Raw genomic sequence first — 13,562 nt, forward strand, 5'->3', positions numbered from 1 at the left:
TCTGCGGTGGCAGGTCGGCTTTGCTGTAGCCGATGGTTCAATGTTTGGTTAGGGCAGTGGCATGTGATATAATATCACAATGGTCTTTCTTTTGCTTCGGTGCTCACGAAAGGAGGAATCAGAGGAGAGAAGGGAGAGGAAGTTTGCTGTTTCACAGACAGACCCTCAAAGAATTTCAAATGCAGGGTGTGGTTGCAGTTGAGATGTGTGAGTGGTTTGTGTGTGTGTGTGTGTGTGTCTGTGTATTTGTTTCTATGTATTTTAATGCTTATTTTTATGCATTTAGAGTAGTGCTGTACTACTGCTTAGGATTAGCTGGGGCTTTGTGTCCTCAAGCAATTACAAAGACTTTATTGGGTGTAAGACCTTTGTGCATTCAGGATTATATGGCCACTGATTGTGCCTCAGCCTCCAGGAAACGCTCCATGTTCTTTCTGCACTTGAGGGAAGGAAAATTGAAAAGGGCAGAGGTGCCGCCAAAAAGCCCCGGCAAAGCCAACCAGTGGATGTACCTCCGGTTGTGTGAGGTTCACTCCCTGTCTACCTTAATTAGGATTCCAGCCCATTATCTACCTCAGTGCAGACCTTATCTCCAGATGAACCTGACAAGTGCCAAAGGGGTCATCTGCACTGCGGTGGTCCTGAAACAAGACGCCCCACCCCCCCCCCCCCCCCAAGAGAGAGAGAGAGAGAGAGAGAGAGAGAGAGAGAGAGAACCACTCCTGAAAAGATCAGGGAACTCTTGGGTCCACCCTATGTTAATCCCTGACAGTTCGCTGGAGAATCGTTTGAAAAACTCAATTTGCATCCTCACAGTGGGGGCAGCAGGGGGCAGGAGGGGACACCGGGGCCCCAGCGAGGGGCAGACCCATCTCGACTTGGAATTGAGAGAGAGAGAGAGAGAGAGAGAGAGAGAGAGACATCTGCCACCACAGTTCGTGGCATGGCAGTCGGGGTCGTTGTTGTTGTTGTTGCTGTGGTTATTCCAGTGCTTGCGTGCCGGGGGCGCTATCCAATGTCACCTTCGCAAATGAGAAACAATGTGAGTACCAGTGGGAGGCTCCCCTCCACCGCTGTGAGTGCGAAACAAACTCAGAAGGATTAATTCGCGAGTAATCAAAACCCAAGATTAATTTGGCATGAAATGTAACGTCGTGGCGAGCCCAACCGTTCAGCCGTGTGGCAACCTGCGTTTGGACTCGCCTGGTGACCGCGCGAATCGCGACTAGGTGGGGATTGTGATTAATCTTTGCCCGCTGTTTAGCCTTGTGAGGAGATCATTCAGTCTGTCACAAGGACGATGGTGCCTTTCTCAGAGAAAAAAAAAACTCATTATTTTTTCCTGTTGCTGTTGTTGTGAAGCTTTCCCTGTGAAGCCATCCCTGGTTTCTTCTGTACAAAAAAAGTGAAAGTGAAACAGAGAGAGAGAGAGAGAGAAAAGAGAAAACACAAAAAAGAAGAAAATAATAGAAAAGGGAAAAAATAGAACGTGCAGAGGGAATTGAGACAGCTCAGGAATGCAATTAAGAGACTTTGCAAAAAAAAAAAAAAAAGAGACGAGCACGAACTGAGGCAGAGAAAGAGGAAGTCTAGGCTAGGGGAGGAAGAGTTGCCGGGCTCCAGCACGGATGGGTGATTGGGCTTCGCCTGGGTGTCCCACTCCCCCCCAGCCACCTCTCACCACCCTCCCTCCCTGCTCCGGAGCGACGGTGGCACTCTCCAGGCCGGAGCTCCTTCCGGCTGGATCGAAGAGGCCCGCTCCGCCGTGCTGAGGGGATTATGCGTCAATTTGCCACCCAGTTGCAGCTGCTCTCTCTTTCCAAAGGCAGAACATGACTACCTCTAATTAGGCCATGCTACCCAATTACTCCCCAAATCCTGAGAGTGGGGGAAAAGGCACAGCGAGAGAAAGAGAGAGAGAGAGGGGAAGATTGAAGGAGGGGTGGAGGTGTCGCCTGCATGCTTGATCCACACACCCCCACACACACAGTTGCACGTACATGTGATGTATACACACTTGTCATGAAGTCATGGACACGAACACACACACACACACACACACACACACACACATACACACACACATTTTCTCCCTTTCCTTTCTCCTCCACTGGTGAACTGTGGCATTGATCATCCATCATTCCCGCACGCTCTGCCTTTGTATTTGAGCGAGTTGTGCTCAATTGTTTGTAATTCCTGGTCGGGGGCCCTGCAACTGAGCATGCTGTTGTACTGCTCCACTCATTGATTGTGCTTTCTGACCTCAAACAGCCATCCCTTTCCACGTCAAATCTCTCTATTTATCCGCTGCACTTTCCAAATGACCTTTCACGAGTGGGTGAAGGAGGGGGGTGGGGTGGTAGGGTGAAAAAAAACTAATCAATTGCCATCATGGGTGATAATGGGATATGACAAGGCCAAGATGTCCTCCCCAAAGGAATGCGCTTCATGTGGCTGAGTCCGTCAGGACCGTGTCCTGTGGAGGTTTGCATTGACCCCAGACTTCATCTTCGTCTTTCCCCTCTGCAGGTGGCCAGGGCCAGGTCCCCATCACTCAGAATGTGACTGTGGTGGAGGGGGGGACGGCCAACATGACGTGCCGGGTGGATTTCAATGATAACACCTCCCTCCAGTGGTCAAACCCAGCACAACAGACCCTCTTCTTTGGGGATAAGAAAGGTAAGCTTATTGTTTTAACTCAGTGGTGCGTGAAGGTTAGATCTCCTGTGATCGTCTGACAGAATCAGTGCCTTGTAAGCACACAAAATCAAAATGTTATCCGTGTGGACATGCATTGTGTATACATATATCTACAGACCCTCTCTCTCTCTCTCTCTCTCAAACACACACACACACACACACACACACACACACACACACACAGACAGATATATTGCCAGATACACACAGAGAGACACACAGATACAACTCAATACAATATAACCTGTTTTATATACAACTGAAAAATGATGGCAGTGGCTGGCTTTCCAGTAATGCTCCCCACATGTAACCCCATACGTAATCTTAACCAGTGGATTCAGCCAGCAAGACCAGCTCTGTCAGCTTGCATGAACTCTCCCATGAGGCACGATTTCCAGCACAAAGCAGCTTTTTCCATCATCAAAACTGGAGGGTCTTTTCAACCGCTGTTCAGTACACATTTCATTTATGTGGATGCTGTGACCCCCCCCAACCCCCCTTATACACACACACACACACACACACACACACACACACACACTCCTACACACCTTCCACCACCCACTCCAACCACCCGTCGTGTCGGGCATTTTGATGTAGGGCCCCAGGGCCACTTGAGTCAGACGGATGAGAATGCTCCATGGGCCAGCGTCGAGAGCTATGCTGCCGGCCCCCCCCTCCTGCCCTCACCTCATTTCTCCCCTGTCCTCCCGTGGTAAAAGAGAAAAAAAAAGCCCACCGCTGAAAAGACGTAAATCCACTCCCAACACCATCTAAGCAGCAGGACTTTTCACTTCACCTGCCTGCTTCCAATAGAAGGTGCTGGATGCTCTCTGGTAGGAAAAATGGGGGGAGAAAAAATTCCAGGTGATGACTAAAGATTTTATTTGACATTCACACCGCTTTCTACATAAGGTTTTAGCCTGCCCGAAAAGAATGCTCAATAATCTCACAGTGGGTCCCTTCACTTAGTACATTTCTGACACAAAAATCCATATAAGGTGCTTACAAGCTTTAACGTGTCAATCTGAGGGTTTCTTGTGCACGGACGACCTACCATGCAAGAGACAGCTACTGAAATTCGCACACATACGCACACACACACACACACACACACACACACACACACACACATACACACACACACACACACACACACCACCAAAACCAAGGAAGCACACCACAATGGTGACATGAAGCATAACCAGTATGAGTAATGGTCGAGCTCAATTCAGCTGTCCATTTTGTAATTCCCTGAAAGCACCTCGGCCAGATGGAGCAGAGGAGTACCAAGTCACATGTCCCCTGTTTGGAGGGAAAAGGTGACTCGGACACAAAATGTATAAAAGCCATTTTCCCTCACACTATTTTCTAAAAAGCCCAATGAAAAGCTTCACTGACAACACTAATGCAATGGCCCATAGAAATAAATTCTGGTAGGGGGGGAGAAAGAGAGAGAGGGGGGGGGAGAAAGAGAAGCAAGCGAGAGAGTGCCTGAAACAACACGGAGGCAGGCTGGGAAAGGGGGAAGAGTGGGGGTGGGAGTGGGATGCGATGCGATGGGGAAGATCTTTCAGGCGTGCCAAACCCCGGCTCTTAATTGCCTGGCAGCTCGTCAGCCTTCCCTCCCTCAGAACTGACACGGGGGATAGATGTGCTGTCCCAACTTAAAAGCCCAATCATAACGCATTAGTCATGCAGTAAATCACTTCCGAAGCGCAGTTGTAGATATTCTCATCTATCGACTCAACTGTTTATCATCCTCTCTTTCAAGCCGACCAGACGCCGACCAAATTAGCTGATGGACAAACCATGACCTTTAACATGAGGACAGCAGCAGTTGAAAAGTGCTAATGTCAAATGGGAAGGCTATTTTCATATTGTTAGTTGCAAACCAAAAAACATGGTTTGTTGCAGTTGCTACCATACTTTATACTGTAAAAGCATGAAGCAAAACAAAGACCTCGGCCCTGATATTTTTGCATGTAATAAGGAAAATTAATGAGAGGGTTATTGGCATCATGCTTCATTTGATGTTCTCTTGATCTTCAGCATAAACCACCCTTTATTTTTGTGATGCTGTTCCTGGACACGTTCCCTTAGAATCTTAAAAGAAACTAGATGTTCTCACTTCCTTGTTATCTGTTGCCTAGTTTTCTCAAGGAAGGGAAATACAATCTGTAATCTGCAGACTTGTTTTATTAGGCTCAAGAAAAACTTGGGCGAGGGCACGTAGAAACACTGCTACTCCTGTGTCCGGGTCTTGCCAAGCAATTGGAAAATAAATCTTGATATAAAGTCAATGGTAAATATCAGGCAGAGCTCCCGTGCACGGCCATTCAGCGTTAATGCCTTATTGATGTCCGGGGCAGGAGAATAGTTCACACACAACTATCCAACCATCAATAAGTGAGTTGTTATCTGTAGGAGTTCAGCAAAGAACGTCTCTCTCTCTCTCTCTCTCTCTCTCTCTCTCTGTCTCCGTCTAAATCACAGTCAATTTTCAATTTGCATGAAAAGCCATTTTTCTATTTTCTTTCATTCTATCCAATCCTGGTCTGATTGCTGAGGAGATTAGCAGTGGTAATATTCCGATCTCGTATTTTTTCCTCTCTCCCTCCCTCTCCTCTGGGTGTGTGCAGTAGACACTTCAGTCTTCCTCACCCGTGTCGTGCTGTAACTGTGAGAAAGGATGGTGAGATGGAGATGCATCCCTTCGATTTTTGCTTCTTATCATTTCTTTATACTGTATATATTTTTTTTTTTGGGTTACTCTGCGGGGTAGCCGAGGAGGTTCAAACTTGGTACCACGTGTCTCAGGCTCACAGGTGGGTGTTCTGGTTCTGCACAGATAGAACAGCATCCTGGGCCTGGTGGGCGGAGGGAAGAAAAAAAAGCAGTCGTTCATTAGCAGTCCCATACAGCAAACCTTGACTATTACACTGCCAAGCCAAAGCGATTAAGGATGGAGTAGAGGAGTGAGAGACAGAGAGAAAGAGAGTGTGAGAGAGAGAAAGGGGGAATAGGAGAAGGGGAAGGCAAAGCGATGAAGGATGGAGTAGAGGAGTGAGAGATAGAAAGAGAATGAGAGAGAGAGGGGGAATAGGAGAAGGGGAAGGCAAAGGAAGTAAGGGATGAGCACACACGTCTGCTGATGCCATGTGGCCCTGCTGTCTCCGAGTGTGGCGATGTGTGTGTGTGTTTGTGTGTGTGTGTGTGTGTGTGTGTGTGTGTGTGTGTGTTTGTGTGTGTGTGTGTGTGTGTGTGTGTGTGTGTGGGTGTTTGTGTGTGTGTGTGTGTGTGTGTGTGTGTGTTTGTGTGTGTGTGTGTGTGTGTGTTTGTGTGTGTGTGTGTGTGTGTGTTTGTGTGTGTGTTTGTGAGTGTGTGTGTGTGTGTGTGTGTGTGTGTGTGTGTTTGTGTGTGTGTGTGTGTGTGTGTTTGTGTGTGTGTGTGTGTGTGTGTGTGTGTGTTTGTGTGTGTGTTTGTGTGTGTGTTTGTGTGTGTGTGTGTGTGTGGCGATGTGGGTGAGATAACAGCACCTACACAGGCACCGGCTCCTAGCGACAGCCTGTGCAGCATCTCGCTTGTGACGTTCGTTGCGGAATGGGGGAGCAAAGAAAAAAAGAAAACAAGAAAAAAGAAAGTTCTGGAAGAGTGTTGTAGAAGTCTGCTCGGGCTAAGAAGGCTGAGGTGGCCGGTCCTGGGGAGACTGTGCAACTGTGTTGTCACGCTTCCTCCCAAATCTACAACCCCCCCACCCCCCCGCCCCCTCGCCCTCGTCCTCTCCCTCCACCACCGCCACGTCCTCCTCCTCCTCCGCTCAGCAGCTCTTATCCATATGGATGGGGGGCATCTCTCCGCGGGCATGCACCGGAGCCTGAACAGCGACCCGCTCGCGTCTGTCTGAGGCTGGGCCGTTCCGCTGGCTTCACCCCTCCTCTTCCTTCCCTACCACCACCACCGCCACCACCACCACCTCCCGCCAGGCCATGCATTATGCATCAGCGGGTCGGCCGTGATGAGGGCCACCGCGGTGCCCGGCGCTGGCTGCCTCACCGCCACCTCTTGCCTGGCATGCAGATTCCCCCAGGGGGCCAGAGCGACACATCAATCATGCATTAGATCAATTAGGGAGGGGAACGCTCGAAAGTTGGGGCCTCCGTGATGAGTTACTACCGTGGAAAAATCAATAAGGACCATATGTCTTCTTTAGTTTTGTCCGTTTTAGCATTCTTTAAGGGAAAAAAAAACCGAAGCAATGATTTATCACAGAGGGCAAGGCACAAATTAGACTTCCTGGCTCACTGATTTACGCTGTTTGGGAAGCGGTGAGAAAGAAACGCATTTGTTTAAACCGATTTTGTGTATGGGAGTTACAAAAAAAAAGTGAGGGGTTAAAATGAGAAGTGTAAGTTATAATTGTCATTGCTTTTGAGTACATTTAACGAACAATGGAGGTATGCGGGGAGACTAAGCTGCAAGCTGCCAGTTATACCCACATCACTCCAGCAGGTATGTGAGAGGAGTTCTGAAACTGATTTGAAATTGAAGTGCCAATATGTGTTTTTGTATCATCGTAGCTCATTGTGGCGTTCTGGCATTGTCAGTGTTAAATTCTCAATCAGTTTCTCTTTTTTTAATCAGAAAATGTTTCATAATGGTCCATAAATTGTGATTTTTATTGGGGGCACTGAGCTAAAATTGCAAAGGTCATGATACGATCGAATGGAGTGAAATGGCTTGTAGCAAACAAAAAGATGTTATGCGGTTAATGACCGTTTAAATGTGTTCATTAAAACGATCATTAGGCCAAGAGATTGCAAGATAATCATGAAGGAGGCATTTATTTTTGAAGAGCACAGATGCAATGGCAATTATACCACCATTACAACACAGAACATTCTAGTGTTTTGAACTTACCCCAGGCCTTGGCCCCCCAAAAAATAAAAAAAATTCTATGGCTTGAATAATGGCACACAGCAGATGGGTGGTTCATTGATACTGACTCTTTGTTTGCGCCCCTGCTTATTTTAACCTTTCTAGGCCAATAAACAAGGTCATGTTTCCAGGGCTTTCAAAGTAATTGGTAACTAATGGTTAACCTGCTCTGTCCCGGCATCAATTGTATTGAACAGCCGAGAGGGGAGACGGTGCCTTGAAAAGGAAATTGATCACGCCGATAGCAAGTGGATGGAGCAGTGATACAGAACTGGATATCTCTTTGTGCTGATCAGCAAGGCCATGTTTAAAAGAGACGGGTTTATAGCACAAGTGATAAAGGGGGTTTTGGGATATTGGTTATGCTGGATGAAGGAGATCTATCTTGAAACCGTGTCACATTGATCTCGACGGCTAAATGAGAGCCTCTGTTTAAATCGATGTCTTCATGGAGACAGCCATAGCCTGGACATGGTTATTCGAAGCTGTGCATGAATTTAAGTCAATGGCAATGCCGAGCACTGGGCCCCTACAAGATTTATTTTTTAAATGGAGTGCTCCATTCGTCTGGCTCTTGGAGTGGTGAAGGCTGAAGTTTTTCAAGTGCTTTGTTTATTCGACAAAGCACACCGGCCCCCCTATCTGCTATCAGATGGTGGGAGACTGAAATGGGCCTTGCACATGTCTACAGCCATCTAAATCTAATGGGATTCTTAGGCCACTGCCTCCCTTGAGTCTAATGGATTCTTAATGGAGGTTCACCATTATTACAACGCCAGACAAATAAAATGCTGCCGATGGAAAAAAATGCATCCAATAATTGAAGTCATAAGTGCTGTGTTTGTGGTACAGATATATCCTCTGGTTAATCTGCAGTGTATTATATTACACACAAACATGGTCTAGACATGTACATACATTTTGATTATGAAACCGTGCAATACTGCACAACATTGCATCGCTCCCTCTCACTGGAGTTGATATGCAGGTGAAGGGGCAGTGTTGTTGAAGTTGCAGTGCCACAATTTAGCATATTTTACATTCTCATCTATTTAAGATGTTCAAAGCTTTTCCGGAAAATGTTTTATGCAACAGATCGCAAACAAAACCTACAGTGCGCTAACATATTTAGCATGTAGCTGCTCCTTAAAGTCTGGCCCAGATACGTCTGCCACGGTACCGGTTAGAACAAACAAGTTTCAAACCAGAATGTTTGATGTTCGGAAAGTTACTTGCTGCCCTGACTCATGATGAAAGCTCCTCTAAAACCTTCGGTAGCTTGAGCTACCGCAGCAGATCCTCCAAATCTCTCCCCCCCAAAAAAACAAGTCTCATTCTGCGGCAGCACTCAGAAGCTCCATTGTGTCGACCCTTAATTGCTGTCGTTGACATGATGGAAAAATAGGGTAGGGTGTGGTGGGGGTGGTGGGGGGGATGCTTTTCCCGGCTGCACCAGCAGTCTGGCCCCCATTGACAATCACCCAAACAGCCCTGCACAGCCTCGGTGTAGCCAGCAGTGTAACCCGCTATAATTGCTGGGAGCGAAGCCCTTTTGGATACGTTGCTTGCGCTGGTGCCAAGGCCCCTGTTCCAGCTGAGGGGTGGCCTCGAGAAGGAGAGAGAGAGAGAGAGAGAGAAAGAGAAAGAGAGAGGGAGAGAGAAAGCGAGAGAGCCTTTGCCATCATCCTCTCTGCCACTCCACTGGACAGTGTTGGCCCGGGCTCCCGCTAGCCCCTTGCGCGCTGGCGCGGAAAAGAGCGGCACTCTGTCAGCCGTTCAAATGACACATCCACACCAACACCTGCCACCACTCTGTGTCCTTTTTTTTTTTGCCCAATCTGCCATGAATTAAAGCGGATGTCTGGCTTGTACTGGCAAACGCGCCCTTTGCCATCGTCCAATCCAATCTGTCTGACTCGGGTACTCGTGCACACATTTACCTTCGTTTGTGGACAGATGTGTTTACACTTCCCAGAGGCTAACGAGCAAATGTCTCTGGCCTGTGATCACACATTGAGCTTATTTACATGTATTTATTTTTTACACAAACCTCTTCAGGAAGAGATATCACACGCTCCGACACTTCAGGTCAGAGACGTAAATCAACGAGGCACTTTGACTACAAGGGCCCTTCGCAGATGTCATCGAGAAGTTGCATCAGGAAAAACGCTATGGCTCCCAGGAGGGAACCTAGGTGTCCTAAGGAGGCTGCTTTGAGGAGGCCTTGGCCAGGGCTCAATCACACAGGATGTGCCACATATTTAGCCCCTTCATAAGCCCCCGCATGGCCCCGGACCGGAAGGTCAGAGCATGGATTTATCCTCTGCTTCCATGGAGCCAAGCATCTGGCATCTAGAGGGGGAGAGACAGGGGGAAATGAAGCCTTTCATCAATTTGATTTCCTAAAGCACCTGGAAAAAGAACTTCGTCAGCCGCTGGCGTTTTGGGGTTCGGATTGTGACGGATCTGGCTCGACTCCGGGCATCTGCCTCTGCGGTCGATCTGAAAGGGATCAGGTGCCTCATCGAGCCGCGCTGCTCCCAATTAAATGGTTGAGCACCATCTCAAGGTTGTTCAAATCTTTCTGCGCGTCCGCCAATCAGTTTGTTTTAATGCCGGACGACGGCACGGCAGCGTTTCTGAAACCTCTGTGAAAAATGTTGATGCTGTTCATTGCAGGAAATAAACACGGTGAAAGAAAATATGTTGCAGAGAAGGCGGTGTGAAGCATAATATACAGGATGGGAAGACGGGTTTTCTTTCCCTCACATCTTCCCACGCTCACACGCTCCTTAACAAAATATTTTGTACGGAAGCCAGGCATTTTACAATCTTCTAATTCCATGCTTTGCCACCAGCACTGGTCAGTCACAACACAGACAGAAAGCCCACCCTCTACCCAAGATCCTTAGAGGCTTATCAGGAATTTGGTGATGTTCAATCCTCGTCTCTTTTTTTTCTTCTCCCTTTCCTTTCTCTCGTTTTATACAGAAAGAGGGGAGAGAGACGAGAGGAAAAAAAAAAAAAACATGCGGGGCGAAAAAGAGAAAAGAAAACACAAAGGCTTTGCTGCCTTCCTCCTCCTCCTCCTCCTCCTCTTCCCTCTGTGTCTCTGTGAGATACAGGGATGTAGGCCAGTGGAAGTGGAAGTGTGTCATCTCATCCAGGGCTTTGATCCCCCCTTCTCCGTCTCTGTGGGATTCGCCGCTGCACTATCTCGGGGCCCCGCTTGCAGTGTTGCCTCAGACCTGATCACCTTACTTCCGCCTTTATTCAGCCTGTGCCCGGGCTCCTCTGCCAAAGCCCCCCCAGGCATCTGCTGCAGTGGCAGCAGTAACAGCAGCAGCACAAGGCTTGGCTCGCATCCTTTTTGTGCTCCACAGAAACTCGATGTTACTTCTTTTTTTCTTTCTTTTTTCTTTGGGGGTGGGGCGTGGGGTGTCCAGGGTTGGCCATCTCATGGGGTGGGGGGTCTCATTTTTTTTTCCTTTCATGATAGCAGGTTTTGGAATTGTGAAAATTCGGTGCACACACACACAGTTCCAATATCTGTGCCTCCATCACTACAAAGGGCAGAGGCTGTATTTTGTAAGACAGCCACACTGTGGGAAAATAGCAGCTATTTTGGAGTGTGTGAAATACTCATACAGAACATAGAGAAGAGGCGAAATGATCTCCACATTTGAGCGACAGATCTTGATCAATACGCTGGTGCTGCTGCACAGACTCAAGGTGTTATTCTTCACAGAAAATACAGCGTCTCAACCAGGAGGAAAGACCAGATGCCACAACTCCCCCCCCCACCCGACTTTACAGTTCAATTTCCAAGAATGATGTCCTGGAGGAGTAAATACCCAACCCATGGGAAAGAAAGTAATTAAGCTTTTAAGGAGGTGTAATTTATTAAATGAAGACCACTGCGACCTGGCTTGCACGTCGGCAGCAGCAGCAGCAGCAGCAACCGCGGCTTTGGCAACGGTGGTGGCAGCAGCATTATTAGTTTGTGGCCGTGGTGGCTGACGATAATGCATTTGAAAAGCTGCGTGAGAGGACAGACTCCAAATGACCCAGAGCCTCATCAGCCTCCGGCGCGCCACCAGGAGAAGAGGGGTCAGACACTAATGAACAACACAAGACGGCACAAGCGCCTCGTCTGCAGTCTCATGGCGGACAAGACCGTCTCGGTCCAAGATACAATTTTTGATTTATTTATTTATTTGTTTTTCTTTCGCTGAGATATGAGAGAGCTGTGTTGTTGTTTCTCTGTTGGTTCTCCAACCGTGTTCTTGTTAGCTTTAGTCTAGTGCGTAGAGAAATCAAGGTATTCATGTTTCAGAAAGAGGGTCTGCGAATGTTTTTTGGCTCAATACTTTATAATTGGGTTTAAAACAAGAACAAAAACGACAGAACTACAAAAGAGACAGTAAGAATAACATGTAAGATAACTGCATAGTGGTGCGTAATATGACCGCTGCACAAAGTGAGAGAATGAGCATGGATGGATTATCAAATCAATGGCCCCTCGGCACATAAGCCTCCTGGGTCCTTTAACTCCCATGCACGTGCAGCGCGCACTGCAAGAAGCAACTCACCGTCCAACAACCCTGTGCTTACAAGACCTATTTAATACCTGTAGATTGCCTAGAGGAGTCACACCACATCAACACAATACAATGCAATACAATACAATAATGATATAATAAGCTATATTCATATATTTGAATTGCCAACAAGAACATTAATGGACAAAACAAAAAGACACCTGTACGGCCTTTCATATAGGATTTACCATAATAATATCACAGGCCGTAGATGTAGGACACATACAGTACTGTGCAAAAGTTTTAGGCAGGTGTGAAAAAATGCTGTAAATCATCGAGTCTGTCTGGGATTACATGAAGATTGGTGCATACAATTATCTGAGGTAAATAGCTGTGACACCACAGTGTACAAACTGGTCATGCAATATGACAGTGCATTTTGCAACTGGCACTTACATTTGCATTATTTTGATGCAAAGGTAAAAGTGAAAAAATGCTGTAAGGACAGAAGGATTTGAGAAGGATTTGAGGAACCCTAAATCTACAGAAGATCTGTGGTTAGTTCTCCAAGATGTTTGGAACAACCTACCAGCCGAGTTCCTTCAAAAACTGTGTGCAAGTGTACCTAGACGAATTGATGCTGTTTTGAAGGCAAAAGGTGGTCACACCAAATATTGATTTGATTTAGATTTATCTTCTGTTCATTCACTGCATTTTATTAATTGATGAAAAGAAACTGGTAACACTTCCATTTTTGAAAGCATTCTTAGTTTACAGCATTTTTTTCACACCTGCCTAAAACTTTTGCACAGTACTGTGGGAGACTCACAAATGGTGCAAAATACACATTGTAAGTGGGACACATTATTCTGAGAGAACATTTGAGGCACTATAGTTGGATGTGGCAGAGGGTGTGAAGAGGTACCCGAGAGCTACGTTCTGTGGTTTTGCTATCTGTCTAGAGAATATGTGGAGATGAGGTGTGACTTTATAACACATATTTTCTTGTGCTAAATTTGTACACATAAGGAACAATATGAGCCTCATTGTATAACTGTACTTGGCATTTATTTTCAAAGTTGTGAGAAATATGCATGTATATATAAAATGTAAGATTAGGTAAGAATATGTTGGAAAACAATACTTAATGTAGAGTATCGACAATTATAATAGGACAGGGGTATACACTTGTCATAATAATATCTAAATATAGCCACAAGCAGCGATCGTCCGGGTCCAAGCCGAATGAGTGAACTGGCCATTATGAATAAGCTTTCAAGATATGTGAGCAAATGTAGCCATACCAATATAATAACATAATTGATATAAATGTAATATATAAGCATACCAAATTTAAAATATTTAGCTGAAGCGGTTCTTGAG

At 46.6% G+C, this 13,562-nt stretch overlaps 1 protein-coding gene across 6 annotated transcripts in view; it reads left to right on the forward strand.

Moving 5' to 3' along the window:
- cadm2b (cell adhesion molecule 2b) overlaps window positions 1-13,562 on the forward strand; it is a 134,202-nt gene that overhangs the window by 98,553 nt on the left and 22,087 nt on the right. For all 6 annotated transcript variants that reach the window (XM_031573020.2, XM_031573024.2, XM_031573022.2 and 3 more), the window contains exon 3: window positions 2,530-2,679. In XM_031573020.2, the coding sequence (XP_031428880.1) occupies window positions 2,530-2,679 (150 nt within the window). The remainder of the gene's footprint in view (window positions 1-2,529; window positions 2,680-13,562) is intronic.

The sequence above is a fragment of the Clupea harengus genome, chromosome 9 (genome assembly GCF_900700415.2).
Source record: "Clupea harengus chromosome 9, Ch_v2.0.2, whole genome shotgun sequence".
NCBI lineage: Eukaryota > Metazoa > Chordata > Actinopteri > Clupeiformes > Clupeidae > Clupea > Clupea harengus.